Genomic DNA, 23,450 nt, shown 5'->3' with positions numbered 1-23,450 from the left:
TACTGTTGTGAATACAAGGGATTTTCACCAGGTGCTGCATGCATGCAAATGACACCTGCTGAAATTCCCTTTTCTATTCAACTGTTAAAGATACAGGAGCCCTGTCCTCCTTTCCATATGGTCAGCCTATTAGGAATGTATAACCCAAGCATGGAATGGCAGTGTGTAGGTAGGAGCAATATTAAGAGCAATATTAACTGTGTGCTCCTCAACTGGAATAATACACATGGCCATCTAGAAGCCCCATCAAACCATTAAGTCCAGGGTCTAAAATTATGTACCTGCGCCACTGACTGGTGGTGCTGGTGGTTTCCACAGAGAGTGACCCCCATGGGTTGAGGTCCACCGAAGGCTTGCTATAGTTTTCTTTGAACCTGTGTTTTTTTCTTGTGTGCTGTTGGACTCCTAATACTACTGCTTCCTCAGCAGTTTAGGGATTTTGCACAAGATCCCTTTATTCCAAGTAACAAACTCTCTGCTACATCAAAGCGATCTTTCATCTGTGGGCAGCAAATCTGGTAATTAAGACCGCCAACGTGTTTTGGGAGAGGAAGGGGGAGTATCATTAGCCTCCTCACTAAGAGGCCTATAAACTGAGATACGGGGAGGTAACCCAGCCGATTACTGACATAGTCAGGAAGGGGAGGCGAGCCGGATCCCAACTTCTTGATAGAGCCATGTGCTAATTACAAGTCTGGTTTCCTCCATGTGTAAAGAAAGGGAGGGTGGAATCCATGCTTTAATACGGCATTGTAGGTGCGGTAAGCAATGGCTTTGTGAACTCCCCAGAGTCTTTTCATGTGCCAGGGGAGCAACCGCTGAACGGTATGATGAGCACACACACCACACAAGGAGTTGGCTCCCATAACACACCAAGCTAATAAATTCCGGGAACTTGCTGGGTCCCCCATTTTTATGCCGGCCAAACCCAGCTGCCCCAAACACATATAAAGGCCACTCTTCTCTGCCGCTCACCACAACACCTTTGCATCTTCCACTCTGCCATTTCGCTTCCCCCCATTTTTTCTGACTTCCGCTCTCCGACCAAACCATGTCTTGCCGCTCAAATCCTGTGTGTGGCCCTAGAAATTTCAGCTCTTGCTCCGCAGTCCTACATCCTTCAGGAAACGCATCCAGAGTCACCACTTCCTGCTCCGCCAGGGTTGTTGGGGTCAATTATGGAGGAGCTGGTTGCTTTAGCAGCAGGAGCCTGGGAGGGGCCGGCTCTTGCGGCCCCAGAATCGCCGTGGGCAATTGCCTGCCTCCGAGGTGTGGATATGGCTATCGGGGCATCAGCACTGGATATGGCTATTGCAGCTCCGGATATGGCTACGGTTACCGACGCTCTGGGGTCTGTGCTCCCGGCTCGCCGTCCATCATGCCCGTGACGTGCAACGAAACGCTGTTGCAACCTTTCAACTTGGGGATCGATGCCACAGCCCAGGCGGTGAAATGCCAAGAGAAGAATGAACTCCAGTGCCTCAACAGCAAATTTGCCTCTTTCATTGACAAGGTGAGAAGTGGGCGAATAAATGCTCCAAACCTGAGATCAGAGGAAGAGGAGGAGGAGGAGGGTGGTGGTGGAGCTGAAGTCTATGGATGTATTTCAAAAGCTGCCAATTGTTAAATTCACCTGGGAGATCTGCATACAAGTTGGCTTGTTACAGGTAGAGAAGGCAGGGGATGTCCAACCCTTCCCCTCTTGTCTCTTTGGAATGCAATGCCACAAGAGGCGGTGATGATGGCTTTTAAACCTAAATAGCATTTTAAAAGGAGTCCATAAATGTAAAGAGCAAGACTGGGCTGTAACTGGATCTCCAGATGTGTGGGACTTAATTCCCAGCATTCCTGATCATTGGCCATGCTGGCAGGGGCTTCTGGATGTTGAAGTCCCAACCATCTGCCCATCCCTGGCGTAGAAGGTAATGATAGCTAAATGGAGCCTCCATATTTACAGGTAATGTGGCAGTGCAGTGGACTGATGCCTTTATGCCCTGTTTGTGAGCTTTCCAGAAGCACTGTCCAAAAACCTGAGCTTTCCAGAAGCACGGCTGTCCAACTCATGGAAGCAGGATGCTTGACCCAATGGATTCATTGCTGCGTGGTCTGGCAAGATTCTTACTTTTGCTGTTTTTAAGAGCATCTTTATCTCTAGTCATTTCAAAATTCATTGTTGTGTTTTAAAATGCATAACAAGTGCTCTTAAAATATGGTTCCCCCCGCCCCATTTTTATTTTGCAGTTTAGCCTTGACTATATCCAGGCCTTTTGACAAACGTATGCAAGAGCAAGCCTGCTATGAATCTTGCTTTTCCTCTGCCCCCAAACCCTCTTTCTTCTCCCTCCTATTGAAGCTTTAAATGGCATCCCTGCTCCTGAGGAACCAAAGAGTTCACAGTCCGCATTGCACTTGTGGAACTCTGTGCTGATTGACATCCATTGGGCCCCATTGTTCCAGACCTTCTTCAAGTGGGCCCACCTGATTACCTTGTCCTATAATTGAGTTAGGACTCTACTAGGGCTGTTGTGGTCATGGTGTTATCTGCTTTTAACTCTTGATTTTGAGTTTATTGTTGCTCTTATTGTTATGGGTTTAAGTCTTGTTGTGTGCCAACTTGGGAAAGTTTACCTTAACAGTCAGCTTATTGTTATTTTTAAAGAAAACGTACTTGTAACACTTCCCCCCTCCCCAATTTTATTATTTATTTTATTTGTTACATTTACACACTGCGGCATTTCCAAAGCTCTCTGGATGTTTCAGAAAAATTATGTGCTCAAAGCCTTTCCTGTACATTATCTTAGTAATCCTTACAACAGCCTTGTAAAGTAGGCCTGCATTATTATCCCCATAGCGGCAGATAGGGCTTAGCCCTAGAGGTCTGTGGCTTACCTAAGGCCACCTGCTGAGTTCATGACCCAAGTGAGATTTGAAGTAGGATCTTGTCAGCTCTCACACTTCCCTACTATAAAACACCAGATCTGTCTAATTTGGGAATGAACTATTGGACCAAATCCAGCCACAGTGAGCATCCCACACTAGAGGCCTTCAAGAGGCAGCTGGACAGCCATCTGTCAGGGATGCTTTAGGATGGATTCCTGCATTGAGCAGGGGGTTGGACTCGATGGCCTTATAGGCCCCTTCCAACTCTACTATTCTATGATTCTATGATCTCTTGGCCCCTGGCTGCCAACCCATGTAATAAGTGGGTTTTATGTCAATTGAACTTCACTGCAAGCTACTTTAGGATGAGGAATTTGGGATCTTGGCACTCCATACCCCTAATCCTATTCTTAAAACAGCTCTCTAGTTGCTCACCAGTATTTTAGCTTTACCCAGGCTCTTCCTACACCTCCTGGCCTTCCAGGAGGGAGGGGGAGGATCTCAGGATTTCCTGGTTCTGAGATCCTCCCCCTAGGTCTACACATCCATGCCATGTCCAAGGATTGTGCGGGCACATTTTTTTTTTTTTTGAAGCATCGGGGCCAGTTGCGCAAGAACAAGGCCCTGCTCCATCAAAAATGTGAGTAGTGGGGTTTTTTGGGGGTTTTAAAAATGAAAATGCCCCCCCAACTCCCTCCCTGCCATCTCAGAGGTGGCAAAATTGCTGCCTCCCTCCCCTGATGGACACGGAGCTATGCAATGCAGCTCTGTGCTCATTTCTGGTGCTGCGCTTACTCGTGATTAAGCATGGCGCCAGTCGGGATGGGCGCCCAAGCTTCCTGAGGTCTTGGGATGGACCCAAAATCTCGGGAAGGATTAGTTTTTCCCAGTGTTTCTTTATCCCTGGGAAAACCTGTGCCCGTCCCCCCCCCCTGACCCCAGGAGTCCCTGTGCACAGGAACTTGTCCATGACCAGCCCGGACTATCGGGCTGGTGTAGACATGCCCCCAGTATATCCATAACCATAATATAGTGCAACTTCACATCCATCCAAATCATCTTCCAAGCAGTCATATAATGCAAGGGCAAATGGCATCTAGTTTCACCCAGTTAAATCACGTTGGGACTATATAAGAGATCCATACTGAACCTGATTAATCTCATATATATTTTAGATATATATGGGATAATACATCGTTGACTTGTCCCTTTGGTGGCACTGTTTTCAACTTCTGCTCGAAAGCATCTGAGTAATTGGTTCCATTGCCAAAGTTCTACTGTCAGTAAGTTAATGTATAATTTGAATTTTATTATTAAGGCAACCCAACACGGGTTTTAGCCAAATACAAGATCAGAGTCGTAAGATACAAACATTACATTATGGCACAGCATTGTATTAAATGACAAATAGATACATATGAAACATCATATATGGTGCTGGGATTTTTACCAGCAATCTTAGTTATTGTCAGGGGCCACTAACACTTCCCTAATGTTTGCCACTTTCACCGCAAAACAAGCCAGGTTTAGCAGCATGGATTTCGCTGTGTTTGTGAATAGGTAACCAATTTTATCCAGATCTGTATAATAAGTAATTGAAGCCATAAATCTTGCTAAATGTTTATCCCTAGGGGAGTTGAGTAAGTTAATGTGTATTTAATTTGAATTCAATTCAAAATAAACAGCAGTTAAATCCAGATTCAATAAATTCAGATATGGGTGTGAAATGTCATGATTTACATCCCACTTGAATTCAAAACTAAAACCTGGAACTAAATATTCTGGATTTTCTGAGGGTAGCAGGATGCATTTCTGCCTTTGCTGGTGTAATCAACGTGTGAATCTTTGTGTTTCTTCATGTTCTCTTGGAATCAACAAGATGAAAGCATGCATCGAGATGTGGAATTGCTGCTGACATCTTCTGTGATGCTTTGATTTTGGAAGCATTTCCAGTGTGCAATCATTCAGCCCCTGAAATTAATGAATCATTTCTATTGGGCAACAGGTCCGATTCTTGGAGCAGCAGAATCTGATGCTGAAGACCAAGTGGGACTTCTTGCAAGAGAGGAAATGTTGCAAAAGTAACATGGAGCCCATGTTTAATGAGTATATCTCCAACCTGAAGAAACAGCTGGAGTGTCTGGAAAGTGAGAGAGCGCAGCTGCAGGCAGAAATGAAAAACTGGAGAGAAACTCTGGAATGCAACAAGAAAAAGTGAGTGTGATCCATCTGCTTACAGAAGGGCATATTGATTAGGGGTGTGCACGGACCCCCCAATCCGCTTCGTGGCCCGATCCGGAAAATCCGGATCAGGCCCGATCCGCTTCGTGCCGCTCCGCCCATCTCCTGCTCCGCTCCACGGAGTGAGATCTGGCTTCGCCACAGTCACTACATGGACGGTGGCAGCACAAGATAAGCCACCCACCCACCCTGCCCCCTTACCTTTCTCCGTCGCAGGCTTCAATTGAGGCCCCGGTTGAAGCCGAAAGAGGCCTCGACCTTCACTTCCGCCTTCAACCGGGACCTCAATTGAAGCCCGCGACGGAGGAAGGTAAGCGTCCCTCCTCCCTGCTCCCTTACCTGGCGCTGCCGGTGCATGGATGGCAGCGCCAGCAGCGCCAGATGAGTCCCCCTCCCCCCCACTTACCTGCAGGCAAAGCTCCGGATTGAGGCGATCCTCTTCGCCTCGATCCGCAGCCCCCCTGACTCTCTTCGCCTCCACCTTTTCCGGAGGCAAATTAGGCCACCTCGCTCTTGCTTCTCTAATATTGATATGCAGAGAACCAACTAGTGCAGATTGGTAGCTCCGATGCCAGTGTGGCTGTGAATGCACTCTGGATTTCAGTCACATCCAATCAGAACTCTAAAGAAGGTATCCAAGGTGCTGAACCCTATCCCGAAATGGGTTCAGCTCGGATAGCTCCTGACTGAAATTCAGAGTGGTTTCACAGCCCACTGAAATCAGAGCCACCAGTCTCTCCACTGGCTCCAACCCCAGGCTGGCTGCACAACTGGTGACTCTCTAAACTTGCCTGTGGCTTCTCCGGAAAGAACTGGAGAAGCCACAACCACCTCATCTCACAATGTTCTGCGGGCTTAAAGATGTAGGTCAGATCTCTGTGTTGGGACCTGGGGATCCAAGAGTTCACTCATTGTTTATTTATTTATTTACAATATTTATATACTGCTCCCCACTGAAAATTTCAGAGTGGTGTACAAGATAAAATGAAAATAAAAACGGAATAAAACACTTAAAACAGATCTAAAAAGAAGCAAATATAGTGACTCATGGCTGGACATTAAGAAAAGGCTTCCTGAAATAATGATGTTTTCAGGAGGCCCCGAAAGGAGTACAAAGTTGGTGCCTGCCTGACCTCCAGAGGCAGGGAATTCCACAGGAGGGGAGCCACCACGCTGAAGGCTCTTCCCCTGGTGGACTCCAATCGGAGGATGGATCTAGGTGGAACCACCAGGAGCAGGCCCTCGGATGACCTCAGTGACCGGGCAGGTTGGTAGGGGAGAAGGCACTCTCTCGGGTATCCTTTTACCAAATTCTTAACTCCCTGTGATCATCATGAAACCAAATTGGGCAGGATAATACTAAATAAGATATGCAGAAGTGGGAATGTTTACCTAAAATGGTGTAAATTCGTTCAAATGTGAAGGAAAAACTGTTTCACTTTTCCTCATTAGGTTTGAAGAAGAGTGTCACCGGCGAACATGTGCTGAAAATGAGTATGTGGCAATTAAAAAGGCAAGTGACAACAACACGTTTCAAGATTTTTTTCCCTTCTAGACTTGTGCGGTCTTTAGTTTTCTTCCTATCCTTGAACTTTGACTGTCAATGGTTAAATGCTGTCATTTCCTCATGAAATAATAACTGTCAACATTTCTCCATTTAAATTCTGTATTCCTATAGGAGGTGGATTGTGTTTTCATGGACAAGTCAGAAAAAGAAGCTAAAGTGGATGCCTTAATGCAAGACATCTGCTTTTACAGAGCTACTTTTGAGGAGGTAAGGAGCTGATTTCATTACTAGGGATGGACAAATCTGTCAATTTTGCTTCCAACCCTGTTCTAATTTTTTTTTTAAAAAAAAAAGTCTCAAGTTCTTTCCATCCCACATATAACAGGAAATGTGGAAATATGGATAAATTCTTATCAAAAATGAATTGAAATGAAATTCTCAGCTATCTGCACCAGCCAAATTCAATAAGTGGCAAGCTGCCACGTGCTTCTGGGACAGTCTATCAAGGACAGCTTCCAGACCAACTGGAAAACATCTTGTTCAGGGGAGGGGGGAATCAAAGCATATTGAAATGAGTTCTCTCATCTCCTCAAGAAACTTGGAGGAGCAAATTCAGAGACTGTCTATTTATTTATTTATTTATTTATTTATTTATTTACATTTATATACCGCCTTATCTGTTAAAAAGCCATCAGTGTGGTGTACAACAATAAAACCACGAAACAATAAAAACAAGGACACTGCAAATGGTTAAAACATTAAAATGCACATATTAAAATGCTAAATTTAGTAAGAGAAAACAAATGCCCATAGCAGTGACTGGCTGTGTTCTATACGGTCTCTCCTGCAGGAAATCCGTGAGCTGCAATCTTGCATTTCAGACACCTGCGTCACGGTGCAGATGGACAACAGTCGAGGCCTGAACATGGACTGTGTCATCGAGGAGTTCCGGCATCGGTATGATGATATCGCCTCTAGGAGCCGGGCCGAGGCTGAAGCGTGGTGCCACTGTCAGGTAAAACCTAGAGCTGAGCTTAGGGGCAGGGAGAGGTGTACTGGAAAAGCAGGGGGAGAGACAGCTGATGCAAGTCAAGTTGAGAACCAGGAGGAATTAGTGGGAATTATCTTGCAGTATAGGTGCTGTGGGTGGGTAGGGATGGAGAGACCTGTCAGTTTGAGTTTTTCCCAGTTTCCCAGTTTCCAAGTGTAACTTCGGTTCATTTCAAACATTGGGAATCTTTCCAATGTTATGTTTCATTTGTCCCAAATATTTATTTATTTTAAAGTTTGCATGAAAATTCATACATATTTTCAAGTACATTTCTCCTAATGCATGCCTTTTTTTGTCCAGTTTTGTCTAATATGCATAATTTTGCAAGCAATTTTCTTACTATGCTTTTAAAAATGTATATTCCATAATATGCATATTGTGGTGTGCAGTTCTCCCCAATGTACACCATTTGGGATGCATTTTTTTTTTCTGGATGGGAGAACTGCATTGCAAAATTTGGAGAAGTGCGAATGTCTGTTTCTATTCGTGGATTGATTTGGAAATGTGAAATTGGGAATGTTCGCGTTAAAATGTGAACAAAACCAATTTCTTCCCCATCTGTAGGTGAGAGCAGGTTCCCCTCTGGAGACGAAGCAGGAGATAAGTGAGGTAGTAGATAAAAGGTTATGGTATAGGATAGTGTTGAGCAGAAGGTAGATCTCCAATTGTTTTGGACTTCTGACTCTTAGAAGCCTCTACCAGCATGGCCAATGTTTAGGAATGCTGGGAGCTGAAGTCCAAACATCTGGAGATGTACTTTCTGCCCACCTCTTGTACAGGAGGTAATCAGGAGAAGGAAGTCTCTTCCATTCTCAAGGGTAGTGGTTGTCAAAGGATGGTTACATGTGGTGCTGCATAAATGCCTTCTTCTTGAGGCATCTCCTTTTTCTGGAGCAATTTGTCTGTACAGCACCATGTACATTGATGGTGCTATATAAATAAATAAATAAATAATAATAATAATGGCTTTTTCCCATAGCCTCCACTCTGGTGTCTTTTGGGAAGTGTCCCTTTGGTCTTCTTCATTGCTTGTAACTCTGACCAGCTGCAGCTGCATCGTAAGCGGGATTCCGAAGGAGGAGCATGGGAATGACTATATATCTTTTCATCAACCTGGTCCTCTTCTTTTTTTGTCTCAGTATCAGGAGCTGAAAACAACTGCCGCCAAACACTGTGACAACCTACGCAGTGTCAAAGAAGAACTTAATGAGCTGACAAGGGTGGTCCACAGGCTTGAGGTGGAAGTTTCAAATGTCAAAGCTCAGGTGAGAAGGGACAGTGTGGACTTTGGAATCGTGGCTATGAATTTGTCTGCACACAATGAAAAAACTGCACTGGAAGAATCACAGCTAATATATGCTTACCAAGAAGGAACCAGTTGATTTAGGGCTTTGCTAGACCTACCTGTTAATCTGGTCAGGAGTAGGGGTGAGCCCGCACTGCAGTTAGCATGGGCTGTCGCTCCTAGCTAGACGTAACAGGTGACAGGGTAAAGGAAAGCCCCGTCGCGTCAGCCATTTTTTTCATCTTAAAGGGGCCATGTGCACAAGAGCACACCAAAGATAAGGTAGGGGTTTTTTGTTTTGTTTAAAAAAGGGTTCCCCGCTCCCCCTGCTCCCAATTCCCACCCCCGCAATGTCCGATGCCCCCCTCACACACCCCCGCCTGCCTGCCATGTCCAATGCCACCCTCGCCAGCCAGCCCGCAATCTCCAATCCCCCCCATTGCCCCTGGGCCGCAATTCCCCCCCCCCGATGTCCCCTGGCTCCGCTCTTCCCTCCCCCACTTCTCCCACTGGGTCCGCTCTTCCCCCCTGGCCCCATGTCTCCCCCTGTGATCCCCCCCGATGGGCACAGTGCGGCTTCTCCCAGCTGCTCGTGAGTAAGCCATGTAGCTGGGAGAAGCTGCGGAACTGGCTAGACCTTCCGCAGCCCCAGGCTCAGAACGGGGCTGCGGAAATACCGGGCCACAACCGGTGCCGGTTATCCCAGGCAAAGGGAGAGTTTCGCCCAGGCTGAACCCGGGATCCCCTGTGCGTCATCTGGACGCACAGGGGTAAGCCCAGGTATTAGCCCAGGCTAAACCCTCGTCTAGCAATATCAGAGATAAATTAATGAGTAGTATAAGCCAGGGCTCAGTGTGTTCTGCTATTCTTTGATCAGAACAGCCCATGATTAAACAGAAAGTTCAGCATCCTGACAAATTCTACTTCCATTCTTTAAAAAAAAAAAATCAGCACCACCAAGTATCTAGTTCTTAATGCTGCAAAGACAGACTTGAAATCAATTCCTGATGCAATTTCTTGGAAGATAAAGAAAGAGTTTGCATATGGGTGTAGGAATTGGGGTGGGGGTGTTCTAAGCAGGACTTCAGCTTGCATTTGGAATATGATCTGATATAAATAAATAATACCAGGGTGGGGGTGGAATCTCAGTAGCTGTGACTAAGCAAAACTAAGAGTATTGATCTTAAAATAATTAGGAATCTGATTTCAACTGCTGGATCTGATTTCACCTGCTTCTAATGTGTGGGGCACAGCACACATTACAGTGGTCATGGGAATGCCACTTAAAATGCCCTCCCCTTTTCAAGCAATCCTTGACTGTCCCAATGGGCTGGATCCAGATTTAGTCATGTTTAGAGTCGACCCACTGAAATCAGTGGGACAAGTTAGTGATGACTAGCTTAAGTCCCATCAATTTCAATGGGTCTGCTCTAACCCTGGGCAAGTCTGGACACACCCCATCTTATTGTTGATTGTTTAAAGTTGTTTTAGATATGTGTGTGTGTGTGTGTGTTGTCTGTTTATATGTTTATCAATCAATCAATCCTTTTATTTACAGTCAATAGACCAGAAAAAGAAAGGTACAGTAATTCCAAGCAAAAGGTCAATAAGATAACCTAAGCATATAAAACATATCATTAGTAATACATTTTAATACATAAAAATCAAGGGTAAAAGGGAGTAAGATCAGAGCAAGGATGGGACATGTGTTAACATTAGATCTTGAACAGAACATAGGAGGAAAATTCAAGCAATCATATGTGGTCTGATGAGAATGTATATGTTTATACATAAATGATATTAATCTTTGTAGACCGCCCAGTATAGAAATATAATGAATGAATGAATGATGTTTGCAAGTAGTACCCTATGAAGTACTATCCATCATAGTGGGATGAAATGGGCTGGATGGCAGGTGATGCTTGCAAATGTTGCTGGCAAGGTGTTGGCCATTACTCCCCAAATGGAGGTAGTTTTGGGTGGCATTTCCTTTTCATGTGTCCTCTAGCCCCAAGCCATCCTCTTTCTCCATCTTGACACCCACCCACCCATCGCACAATGGGCAGATCATGACCGTCTCTCAAACTGTTTTGAATGATTATGGAATGGGAATAAGCATATGCAATAATAATTAAGGAATCATTGGGTAAGCTCACACAACCTTGAGGGTTCCTGGATCAGTGTGGAGAACCTAGTAGAGAGATTCCTAATGCCCCCCACACCCAGCCCCTCTTTCTTCAGAGTTTGAATTGAAACAGGAGTGCATTGCAATAGCTAGGCAATTCACAGTTCAAAATATCAAGAAAGCTGAGCTGATGTGCTATTAATTAAGACACTGTGCCTTGCCACAACAGCGGGCCAAGTTGGAGGAGGAGGTGGCTGCAGCTGAGGAGTGTGGGGAGATGGCTGTGAAAGATGCCAAATGCAAACTGGGCGGGCTGGAAGATGCCCTGCACAAGGCCAAGCAGGATATGGCCTGCCAACTGAGAGAGTACCAGGAGCTGATGAATGTCAAGCTGGCCCTGGATATTGAGATCGCCACCTACAGGAAGTTGCTGGAAGGAGAGGAGTGCAGGTGAGCACCAGAAGCAAGAAGTGGGTTGATTAGCACAGTTTGTGGTCCACCCCACCAAATGTAGCACAACCTACATTTGGTGGGGTGTATTACAGGCCTCTGGAGGCTTGATAACTGCCTGTTTTTACTGCCTACTGGGGATTGAGAAAGAGGAGAGTGACCACAAAAATTGCATATTAGTGAAAATTACATTCAAAAATGCATTATGCTGGGGAAATTGCTCACCACAAATGTGTGTGTTAGGCAAGATTGCCTACAAAAATGCATGGACGAGGAAAGATGCTCACAAAAATGTGCATCAATTTTCACGCAAACTTAAAAAATAAAAATGTTAAGGTTCAGGATAGACCAAACGTGAGGAATTAGTGTGGAATATGTTTGGCTTGGTGGGTTACACAAGTTGTTACTGCTGTAACTGCCCATCGAAGAAGGAAAATAAAAGTGACAGCAGAACAACAACAACATTTTTATACCCTTGCCAATATTTTTCACTAGCTACAATCTTTCTGCTTTTTTTAATGGCTTTGTTCTTGTAACAGCAGCCTGCCATGCAGAAATATACCAGGCAAAGTTTTTCTTTCGCTTCACCTGCTATATGTGTACATGCCAGGCTGCTGTTAAAAGTCCAGGAGCTGAGCCAAGTAATAAGTTTGCAACCCTGTTTCTGAAGCTTAAAGACAGAAGGTTTTAGATAGATTTCTATAACGCACAGGGAGAAGGTCTGGTGGAGCAGTGAAAAACAGGAACAGCAGCAATAGGAAGGCCTAATCTACACCTACCACTGTTTCACAATGGAGGAGGGATAATTGCAAGGTTTTCTGCTTCCGCGATCGTCCCTCACAGGGCAAATGCAAGGGAAGTTTCCCACAAGTAAAGGAGTGCCGTTGTGAGAAGACGTGTGCCCTGTGATGGTGCTTCCAAAGTTGTATTGGGAGAAGGGGGCGGGACTTGACAGATGGGTATGGGGCACGGAATTATTTTTTAATAACTCCTCTGAGATGCACACCTGCACAAATGCACAGAAACACAGAAACACAGGGGGGATAGGTACTGTGTTGAAGATGCGCTCCTTTGGATCAGTATAGTTGTGTTAAAAAAAAAGAATACACACGGTCGGTGCTGAAAAATGCTGATAGCCAATCAAAAACTGTGCCAAATATGCCAAATATGGCCCACTCCCACACATGCCCAAAACTCCTGGCCATGCCCCTAACAGTGGGTTGGCCAGGACCTCACACTGAACAGTAACAGCTTCAGGAATAGGGGGGCACACCAGCCGCAGACTTCGGGATCGTAGTGAGAAAGCCGGAAAAAACCGTGGCAAAAGCAGTCAGCGATATTCCTGAATAACTGAGGGGTCGTCCCTAGATCACTGTGGGAGTAGGTGCATATCATGTGGTGTGGTAGGGGGGACCTCAATATTATTCTGGAATAAGCAGCTAGTGTAGACAAGGCCAAAGTGGCCTCATAGCAGGTCAAAAGGTTTGTTTGTCTAGTTGACTACTTTGACCAGCAAAGGTTGTCCGGGGTCTTGGGAAGGGGACTTTCACATTATTTGATGCCTGATCCTTTGAGTGGGAGATGGCAGGGGAAGGAGTCCACTGTGGATCTTCTGCAGGCAAAGTAGGTGCTCTACTTCTCTCTCTCTCTCTCTCTCTCTTAGTGCCTCAGAGGCTATAGGTAGGGATGTATGAGAATTTTGTTTTTGCTAACAAAGCATGTGAGTATACCCTGTTTGCAACTCTGAATGTCAAAAACTTCTGAACATTGCCAAACATGTGGTTGCATTCGATTTTCACAATTTTTCAGCATTTGTGCAAATTTCCTAAATTGATGCACATTTTGTAATTTGCGCAAATTTTCCCCATAGACTGAATCAGCCCCGCTTTATTCCAAGGAGGATTTTCCTGAAATGTGCAGAACTTTAGGGAAAGTGCATAAATTTAGGACATTTGCATACATTTAAGGACATTTGCACAAATCCAACAGGCAAAAGTTGCGCAAATTTCTTGTTGGATTGCTGCTCAATTTGCACAATTTCCCCACTCACTCAGAGCAAGCAGCAATCACAACTGTGACCGGGAGTCAGGCACAGAAAATAGCAGCAAGCTGATGTTCTGAGAATCCTGGCGATCTCAAACATTGTTCGTTCTCCCCTCCCTAGTTAAAGGAACAACTTCTGGCTCTGCAATTGACAACCATGGCCAGAAAGCCACAGGGGAAAAGTTACTGGGCTGGAAGGAAACTAGCAGTTCCATTCTACGTCCTTCATGCCACTGCTGGGACAAGTTGTTTCAACAGCTGTTTGGATGCATCTCTGAATTGTGCATAGGGGAATGGGAGACTTCATGGCAAAAAGACATTTCTTTAGTAAACTACTTTCAACTGGTTTCTTACTAGGTTGGGTGAAGGAGAATGTGCTGTGAACATCTGTAAGTATACCGATAATCCTCTTCCTTGCTCCCTGCCCTTTTTGTATGGCTATGTCCAAAGGTGTGTACTAGCTAAGTGAACGTATGGCTACTGTCAAGGCATGGGCGACAAAGGAGAAAGCGACAGAGTCTAAACTGTGAGAAGAGGGCTTTGGGGAGGGAGGTCCAGAACCCAGGAAGGTGGTGGTGAAGGAGGTGGGGGCTCTAGAGAAAATACCCACGTAAAGGTTCAGGCAAGGAGAGATCAGTGGGAAGGGTCTTATGGAGGTGTGAAGAAAGCTATATTTTGCAGCCATTCAAAATAGCCAGCCCAAACCTTTGGCTACTAATCTCTAGTTTTCTTTGCTTCCTGAACATGTAGAACAGGGAAACGTACACACTGAAATCAAATAAACGTGGGGCAAGTAGGAGGCCTGCCCCCCGCCCCCGGGTTCTGGTTTGCAATTTGATTTGTGATATTCCACCAACATCTTTCTTCTCATTCCTCCCATTTCCACACCAGCTGTGCGAAGGAGCCAAGGTGCGGTGGTATGCGATGCTGACCCACGGCCGATGTGTGGGCCCCGTGGTGCGTGTGGGCCCGGTGGAAGGATGGTGACAACCTGCGGCCCTCGAGTGATGACTTGCGGCCCAGGCAGAGACGTGTGTGCCGATGCCATGCCTCCTTGTGCTGCTCCCTGCGTCAATCCGTGTCCACCTTGCGGAGAAGCGTGCCTCCCTCCACGGGGCTTCAGCTGTGGGAGCGGCAGGGGTTCTAATATCAAATTTGTAACACCCAGCAGCCACTGTGGACGAAAATACTAGGAATGCTAACAGAAACCTGGCACTGTGGAAAAACAATGGCAACAGCAACACACCACTGTTTACTAATAGCAGCACCTGCCTCAAAACAGCAAATTTGCCAACATCACCTTTTGCAGATTGCACAGTTGCACCATTGCTGATTTGCGATGCCTTCAGAAATACTAAATCGATGGGTCCCACCGCCATAGATTTCTCCAAGATGTATGAAATCCCAATTTTGCTTGATGCTCATTGTGGTACAAATGTGTCTCCTCAGGCACTGTAGGACTTTGGCATAGCTCCACCGACTTCAGCGACAACCACTTGTGGATGCAGGAAGGGCATTGTCATTTTCACCCCTCTGGTTGCTCTTAAACGGCAGCGTCACCACCAAGGCCCCACTGTTTCAAAGTTAATTCTGTGCAATCTTATAAGCCAGGGTTATAAGGGAAAACAAAACAAAATGGGGGCCGTGATGACCTCTCCCTCCGCGGTCATCACACACCCAGTGTAAACAGAGGTAGAGATCTCGTGATATTTTTATCACGAGATCCTCACCTCTCTGTCACGCTAGACCAGGTAGGTCTAGCTGAGGCCATGGAAGAATGGTCGATTTTCCATCTTTATAATACGTTTCAAGAGCTGCAATCCTGTGCACACATACTTGGGAGTAGGACCCATTCAACACAGTGTGGTTTACTTCTGAGTAACCATGCATAGAATTGCACAGCAAGGCTAGATCTGGTATTGAAGTGCACTGATAGCTTTTGGGGGACAATCCACATTCCATATATCACTTTCATAGTGTTATATCGTGCTTTTTATTCCACATTCGTAATTATTTGACACAAGATGTAGATCTGGCCTAAGTATGCCATTTTACCTCCAGCTGACTGTCTATATGGTACTCCCAAGCTCTTCTGTCTCATAATTTCCTGCTTTCATTGTATTTTCCATCCTGTTTGGGAATTCTCTGTTTCTAATAAACTGGCTGTGCTGAGCAAAACAAAAATCTTGAGGGATTCCATTCCTTTTTTTTTATTGTTGCTGTTTCTTCCAAGGTTAGTGAAAGATTGGGAGCATCTTCCTTACAAGCGAAAGTTAAAGCATTTCAGGTGCTTGTACATTCTTGGGTCGTGGGGAGATGACTGAAAGTAGATGTGAAAAAAGGTTTATACTGTTTTGAATGTTGCAGAGTGAATGGAAAAGGAGGCATTCTTCTCCTTCTCTCATAATACTTGAACTCACGTTCACCCCATGAAATTGTTTGGCATCTAGTCCAACTCCCTGCTCAGTGCAGGATGCAACATAGGGTGACCCTATGGAAAGGAGGACAGGGCTCCTGTATCTTTAACAGTTGTATAGAAAAGGGAATTTCAGCAGGTCTCATTTTTATGCATGCAGCACCTGGTGAAATCCCTTTTTCTATACAACTATTAAAGATACAGAAGCCCTGTCCGTTTTTCCTTATGGTTGCCCTATGCAACTACCGCATCCCTGAGAGGTGGCCATCTAGACTCTGCTTAATTACTCTCGGTGAAGGAGAAGCTCACCACCTCCTGAAGCAGTTTGTTCCACAGTTTTTACCATTACGAAGTTTCTCCTAATGTTTAGCCAAAATCTGCTTCCCTGCAATTTGCGCATAACTAAGCACTTTATGGCCACAGTTTGCACAGATTACACTAATTACAGCTGTCTTTACAGAAAAAAAAATAAACCAGACATTCTTGAGTTCCTCCTGGAAACCTGAGGCTTGGTGCTCAAATGCAAGCTGAGCCAGGGGCTCTAAGGGAACCCATTGTGCCCAAAGAGGGCAGGAATTCCCCATGATGAACATCCATTTCCTTCCCACACACTACCTTGTTTATCCTCCAGAGCCATATTCCATACTTGTCAATTACAACTTCTACTTTGCTGGGGAAGTGGAAACTGAAATTGACAAGTACTTTGCCAAGTAGACAATGTGGCTTTACTGGACTAACCAAAGTAGTAGCCAGGATGAAACTGACAAGGATATTGACAAGAGGGCATTATGCCTCTGCAGTCCTACATAGCAGACAGGTGGACTTGTGATCGTGTGCACCTGTGCAAGGTTGCCACTATTTGGGTGGGGGAGAAATACAACCCCATTTGCACAAATTTTAAGATGCCCCTCCCAAAAAAATAATAATAATCAAATTTGTGCAAATTGTTGTCATAAAAAAAAGATCCATATATTGGTTTAACTTGCTAACAGATAAATTCAACACAAGCAGGGGAAAATGGAACAAAATCTGCCAGGCCAAACTGGAAAAATCTGTTGAGTTTTCACCTGCCCCGCAAAATAGAATTCTCATACATCCTTCAGGCATGGTTCTGAAGACTGAAAAGTGTAGAAGTGTGTGACCTCTAGTGGCTGCTCATGTAACTAATGGTTGCTGTCTACAATGGAATGGATGGAAGGCAAGACACCCAGGTCTGTTAGCAAACAGAGAGGCTGCTATTGACACAAGCAGATGTCCACACTCCTATGTAGGACGGAGGACAGATTGGATATAGGATTATCACTAAGATAATAAAGTAGATGCCATTCAGATCAGGTTTTTCCTAAGCCTCCCCCCTCCAGAACTTGGTGTGTTAGTGCCACAATATGAGTCCTTTCTTATCATGTAAGGTTTCCACTGCCATCAGGAATACATTTTTATGTGCTGCGAAATATTTCATGTTGCTTGGAGACGCACAAACATTCAACTTTATATTGTTTATAGCAATATAATATATTGTACTTGGGAGTACAGAAGCCAAAATGACTAGCTGAACAATGGTTGATGTGGAGAGAGAGAGAGAGAGAGAGAGAGAGAGAGAGAGAGAGAGAGAGATTTATATTTACCTTATTAAGCAATTGCTTGCAACTTGGCAGAAAGCAGTACCTCTGATCTAAAACCATGGGAATGAAACTGGCAGAAGGAGAGAAGGTTTATTGTCTAGGTAGAGGGTTTCTAAGTGATTTCATTTCTCATTCTCCTTTGTGACTTGTAGACTCCTTGGCGAGAGTATAAAGGAAGCAAGGACAAAGCCATTGCGCCAAGTAGATAGTTATGTGGGCTTATATAGCAGGTATGAAGATTTCTCACCAAAAATCCCACGCACAGTCTTGGTATTCTGCTTATCAAGTAGTGGGGGTGGGGGTGGGGGTGGTCTGGAAATCCTGGAGACAGCTCCAATGCAGGCAGAATCATCAGGAAGAGGCACCTAGTTCTCATTGCTTGGGGGAAGTAGGGGCACACCTGTCCTAGAGACTTAGGCCAAACTACATGTCAGCCAGGAGGTCAGTGGTCAGATCACCTGCTTTTTAATTTTTGTTACTTAAAGACAGCTATGCTGAACTCTGAATTGGATCAGAGCAGTGGTGCTGGAGGAGGGGGGTTAATATTTTTGTGTGCTGTTGTTTTCCCAATCTAAATGGTCTGTTCCCCACCCACCCCATTTCAAAGTTGCTATTAGCTCTTCAGGTGGTGAAGGGGGCAGGTATCTATAGTTGTTGTGTATGAATTACACTGGGAAACTAATAGGGTAGATACTTACACATCACCTGAAAAGAGGACAAAAGAGAACAGCAATTTGCTTCACATCTATATGTGCACATTTATATTAATAATAATAATAATAATAATAATAATAATAATAATAATAATAATTCATTTTTATCCTGCCTATATACAAAATACCTTAGATGGCATGTATAGGTACAAATTTAGAAATAAACACTTGCATCTAAATAGAAGTACAGGGCATCTGACCATAGTGGGGAAGGCCCAGTTAGCCCATGTGCCTGCTCAGTCTGCTGCCCAGGTGCTAATTGTGAGTGGGCAACTTCAAGGCCCCTTCCTTGCTCTCCCTTTCTTAGGATTCTTTGACTTGGACTGGACATCCCTTCAACTAGAGGGCTGTCCTCTGCCAACTCTCCCAAATAGAGGACCGTCCCCCTTAAAATAGGACACCTGGCCATGCTAGAAACCAGTGCAGGGGGTAATGGTTAGTATTAGGAATTTTAAGTGGGAAAACTGTGGAAAGGGGACGGGTTGTGCAGCTCCTCCCCTGCCATTCCTGTGCTGAAACTGTCTGCCCTCATAGCTTATTTTTAGATGATGATGATGATGATGATGATGATGATGATGATGATGGATAGACATTTTAGCAATGTGTTAGCAATTCTTGACACTGCTGCAGTTTTCTATCCTGTTAGCTGTACTTTGTTAGTTGCTGGGGGGGGTGGAGTGGGGGGGAGGAGAGGAGACATCCCTCACCCCCAGTTTTATAATTTCAGGAGCTCAACAGCAACGCGCTTTGCACAAATATCAGAAGTCCCATGAACACCATCATTAATTCAAGCCAAGAGTTCCCTGCTGAGAAATCATAACTGGATGAGACCCTGGGGTGGGTGGGGGAACATACCAGTAGCCATACACTCTTTGCATAGTAGCCATGAGGAGTGGAGGCAGGGAAAAGCAGGATGACAAAAAGGATCTCATTTGCTAGTCCCAGCTTTCCCACATGTTTTAAAAATAGGAATTGCATCATCATTAGAATAGGTGTAATTTCTCTCCCAGAGAAGCAAGAAACTGCATCAGTAAACATGGTGAAGTAATGTTTGCATGCAGCAGCCTGCAAAATGTTGTTTAACACAACAGGTTCAACCTATATAAAAGCCTTGGATCCTTCTCACACTATGTAGCAGATCTGATGCTTTCATTAATTGCCTTCCAATTTGGCAAACGTTTGCGTGCAGATTGCCAAATATTTCACAATCTCACATCAACCTGAAACTTACTGGGTGACCACTGATAAGTGCGCTTGTCTCATGCAGGGTTGTTGTAAGGATTAGATACATGTGCTGCTTCCGCTCCAGGAGAGAACAGGCACACAAGCCAAGAATTCTCTCGAGCTGCCTTTGAGCCTTTCTACATGAGGCATTTTTATAGTATTCTCTTGATTCCTCACGCATGGTGGTTTGTGGATGCTTTATATGACATTGCCATTCTCCCGGGCCTCTCCTGTGCTTCCCAATTATTATAGCATGTTTATTTTCTAACATGGAAAGTCTGGTATTTCTGTGAATAGCAGCATGAACCCCTCCTGTATTTGTGCAGTTTTGCTACACCACAGTGTCACCTAGTGGTTGTATGATGGAACACAAACAAAGGCAGAGAAAGAAAACCCGGGGGGGGGGACATATAAAGAAGCCAATCTTAATCTCACAAAGAATCCGGAAGCAGAAGCCTCAGTAAAGTGGGTTAAAAGCTTAACGTAGAAAAGCCCTCTGTCTCGGTATATGATGATTATGATGGTGGTGGTAATGGTGATGTGATTTTTGTCGTGCAGGAACTTGAGTTGAAGAGTGACTAAGAGAAATCACAGTTGAAATTCCATTTATTTCATTTAATTTGAAGTGATTAACCAAGAGACATACCTCAACATGTGGTATTAGGAGAGGTAGATAGGTAAACATATGCCTATTCATAAGGGGCCTTAATTGCAGCAAAGGATCATAGAGTTGGATGGGGCTTGAAGGTCAGCTAGGAAGTAGAGAATCCAGAGCTAGATTATCCCCAATAGGGAGCCTTCCAAGGACTTCAATCGAAAGAGAAAGAGCCACACTCACCCACCCAGGTTCCAGTGCTGAATTGCTGTTGTCATTAAGACATTTCTCCTAATGGTTAACCAAAATCTACTCTCCTACAACTTAAGCCCATGCGATCCAATCTGCCCTCTGTGGTAGCAGAGGACTTGGCTTTGCCCTCTTCCGCACAATAGTATTGGAAGGGTGCCATCATGTCTCTTGCCCCTCCATCTTCTCTTCTCCTGGTTATACATATCCCTTTGACCTTTCCTCATAGGACTTGTTTTCCATACCCTTGACCATCTTTGTTGCCATCCTCTGGTGATGAAAGCTCAGCATCAGAGGGGAAAAATACATTTTCAGTGCCAGGGCTCAGATATAGAACATATGAAGTAGTTGTAAAGAGCTTGTCTGAGCATATGTGGAGTGCTGTTTGGGAAAAGTTCTGGGCATTACTAGAAGCAAAGCTAGTCAAGACCCAGAAGGTTCAGGATGCTCCTATTATACAGAACTTCCCAGAGACAGAGACAAGTCTGTACTTGCCAATGTCTGAGTTGATTCTGGCTGTCTTGTCCTCTGTGTTGAGAGAAAGAGCATAGAAATGGAGATAACAGAAATATATGGCAATAAATGAGGTGCAGCTACAATTCCTTTATGACTAAGCATTGTCTCCAATGGACTATATCCATTGTTAGTCTAACCTAACATTCATTTCTGGGTCTACTCTAAATGGGACTAATCTTGGATACAACTCAATGCAAGTACCAAGAGTTCTCATTCTTCAGGGAAATATGACTTGTAGTGCAGGTATTTCATTCCATTCCCAAGTACTACAAATTCTTGTTTGAAGAAAACTTTGGGCCTCGTTGGGTCACACATGATTGTACATTGCTTGATTTCTCTATGTAAGAACATAAGAAGAGCCATGTTGCATCAGACCAAGGATCCATCTAGTCCAGCACTCTGGTTCACACAGTGGCCAACCAGCTGTCAAAGGGAAAACCACAACAGGACATAAGTGCAAACAGCAACTTTCCACCCATGTTCCCCAACAACTGGTTTACTTAGGCTTATTGCCTCTGTTACTGGAGGTAGCACATAGCCATCAGGACTAGCAGCCATTGATAGCCTTCTCCTCCAGGAATTTGTCTAATCCCCTTTTAAAGCCATTCAAATTGGTGACCATCAATATGCCCTGTGGAAGCAAATTACACAGTGTAACTATGTTTTGTGAAGAAGTCCTTCCTTTTATCTCTCCTGAATCTTCCACCAATCAGCTTTATGGGATGACCCCGGGTACTAGCATTTTGCAAGAGGAGGAAAAATGTCTCCCTATCCACATTCTCCACACCATGCTCACCAATACACTTGATGACCAGCAGATGAATGTGCGTGGATTGACTCTTTAGAAAAGCACATTATGTTCGAAGTGATGGGAAGTGAAATGCAAGGTCCATCTATGAGCTTGTGAATGTATTCCGGACAACTGATATCTAGAACTAACTGGCAAAAAGCTCTGGTTACTATCAAAGGAAGGAAGCTGAGTAATGCCCATCGTTCATGGTCAAGGGTCATTTGACGAACGAAGAGTTGTAAAACTTAGTGTTTGGTGTCAATGTTTATCGGAAGGGTGTTGGGTTATACAGCTTGTATTACTTTATTACTCCTGGTCAACGGTGTACTAAGAGTTTCACTTGCAGAGCAGAGCTGGATCTTGCTAATTCTTGCACTGCCTGGATTCTTCCTGCACAGAATAATGAAGAAATAGATGGAACTGTGTTGTTCCTCACTGCCAGAAGAAACTAGATGGCAGCAATGGTAGCACTGAGAGAGCTGGAATGGAACTCTGCATAGATGTCTTTAGTAATAAATAGCTGTTTCAGGCAGCTGGAGGCTTCCATATTCATGGAGCTTTGAATACAAGCCACTGTGTAAATTGGCCCTTCGTGAATTTCAGGAACAAGTATTTCCATTGTTTTCTCAGTGATAGAGTGACCTTATGATAAGGAGGACAGGACTCCTGTATCTTTAACAGTTGCATAGAAAAGGGAATTTCATCAGGTGTCATTTGTACATATGGAGAACCAGGTGAAATTCCCTCTTCATCGCAACAGTTAAAGTGCAGGGCACCTGCAGGTTCTCCATATATACAAATGACAATTGCTTAAATTCCCTTTTCAATACAACTGTTAAAGATGCAGGAGCCCTGTCCTCCTTTTCATATGATCACCCTACTCAGTGACATCTTAGCTCCCTAAAAGGTGATTGATTACCCACCTTCTCTCCAATACAGCCTTAAAGGAATATCTCAGCTGTGATGCCTAAAGAATTAAAATGGCCTCCCCAATATGATAATAAAATGTAGTGTGTGTGACAAATGGAGCACCATGTGCTGTGCATTATTTTTAAAGTGCAAACCTATGCATGTCTACTGATTTCATGTGGGGTTACTCCCAGTTAAGTGGGTATAGAATGACATGTTTAGGTTTACAGCGCAAACCTAAACACGTTGACTCAGAAATAAGTCCCATTGAGTTCAAGGGGATATACTGCCAAGTAAGCAGGTATAGGATTGCAGCCTCAACCTGGTTTATGTGACTACAATGTGGAACAGGAAGTATAAGTATCACAGTACACAATCATTTTGCAAAACAAACCAAAAAAGGTTTTTCCCATTTTATTGTTGTGATTTTCACATTTTCCCTTCCAGTTTCTGCATCAAATTTAACGTGTTAACTGAGCAGTCTTTGCCAACATGGTGCCCTCCAGATGTGTCAGACTACGATATATCCATCTAGGGATTGATGAGAATTTTGTTTCAATTTGTTTTGATAAGAGTTTACCCCAAATGGCTAATTTCTTCATATTTGGCACGGAAAGAACTGGAGATTTCGAAAATCCGATGGCGGGAGAAAGTGAAACTGGCTGATCCATTTACCCCTACTCCCAGCATCTGGAGGGCACCAGAACAGGGAAGGCTGCTTTAGAATTTTGCTTTCTGGGTTAACCCTGTTTTTTGGTGAAGCTTCTCTTGGGGCATGTCTAGACCTAGGGAGGGGAGGGAAGGGGGAGGAAGAGGACATCGTGCCCGCCATTT

At 44.5% G+C, this 23,450-nt stretch overlaps 2 protein-coding genes across 2 annotated transcripts in view; both read left to right on the top strand.

Annotated features, from left to right (window-relative positions):
- Positions 1–23,450, top strand: part of LOC134395286 (keratin, type II cytoskeletal 80-like) — a 224,060-nt gene that overhangs the window by 57,344 nt on the left and 143,266 nt on the right. The gene's annotated exons all lie outside the window — the stretch shown is intronic.
- Positions 1,052–16,712, top strand: LOC134395287 (keratin, type II cuticular Hb5-like). The gene is made up of 10 exons (XM_063121440.1): positions 1,052–1,513; positions 4,886–5,094; positions 6,574–6,634; positions 6,800–6,895; positions 7,479–7,643; positions 8,819–8,944; positions 11,319–11,539; positions 13,940–13,971; positions 14,474–14,539; positions 16,630–16,712. The coding sequence occupies exons 1-10, from the start codon at positions 1,052–1,054 to the stop codon at positions 16,710–16,712; spliced, it is 1,521 nt and encodes a 506-aa protein (XP_062977510.1).

This window comes from Elgaria multicarinata, chromosome 3 (assembly GCF_023053635.1).
Source record: "Elgaria multicarinata webbii isolate HBS135686 ecotype San Diego chromosome 3, rElgMul1.1.pri, whole genome shotgun sequence".
Lineage (NCBI taxonomy): Eukaryota > Metazoa > Chordata > Lepidosauria > Squamata > Anguidae > Elgaria > Elgaria multicarinata.
This window is presented reverse-complemented; position numbering and strand designations above follow the sequence as displayed.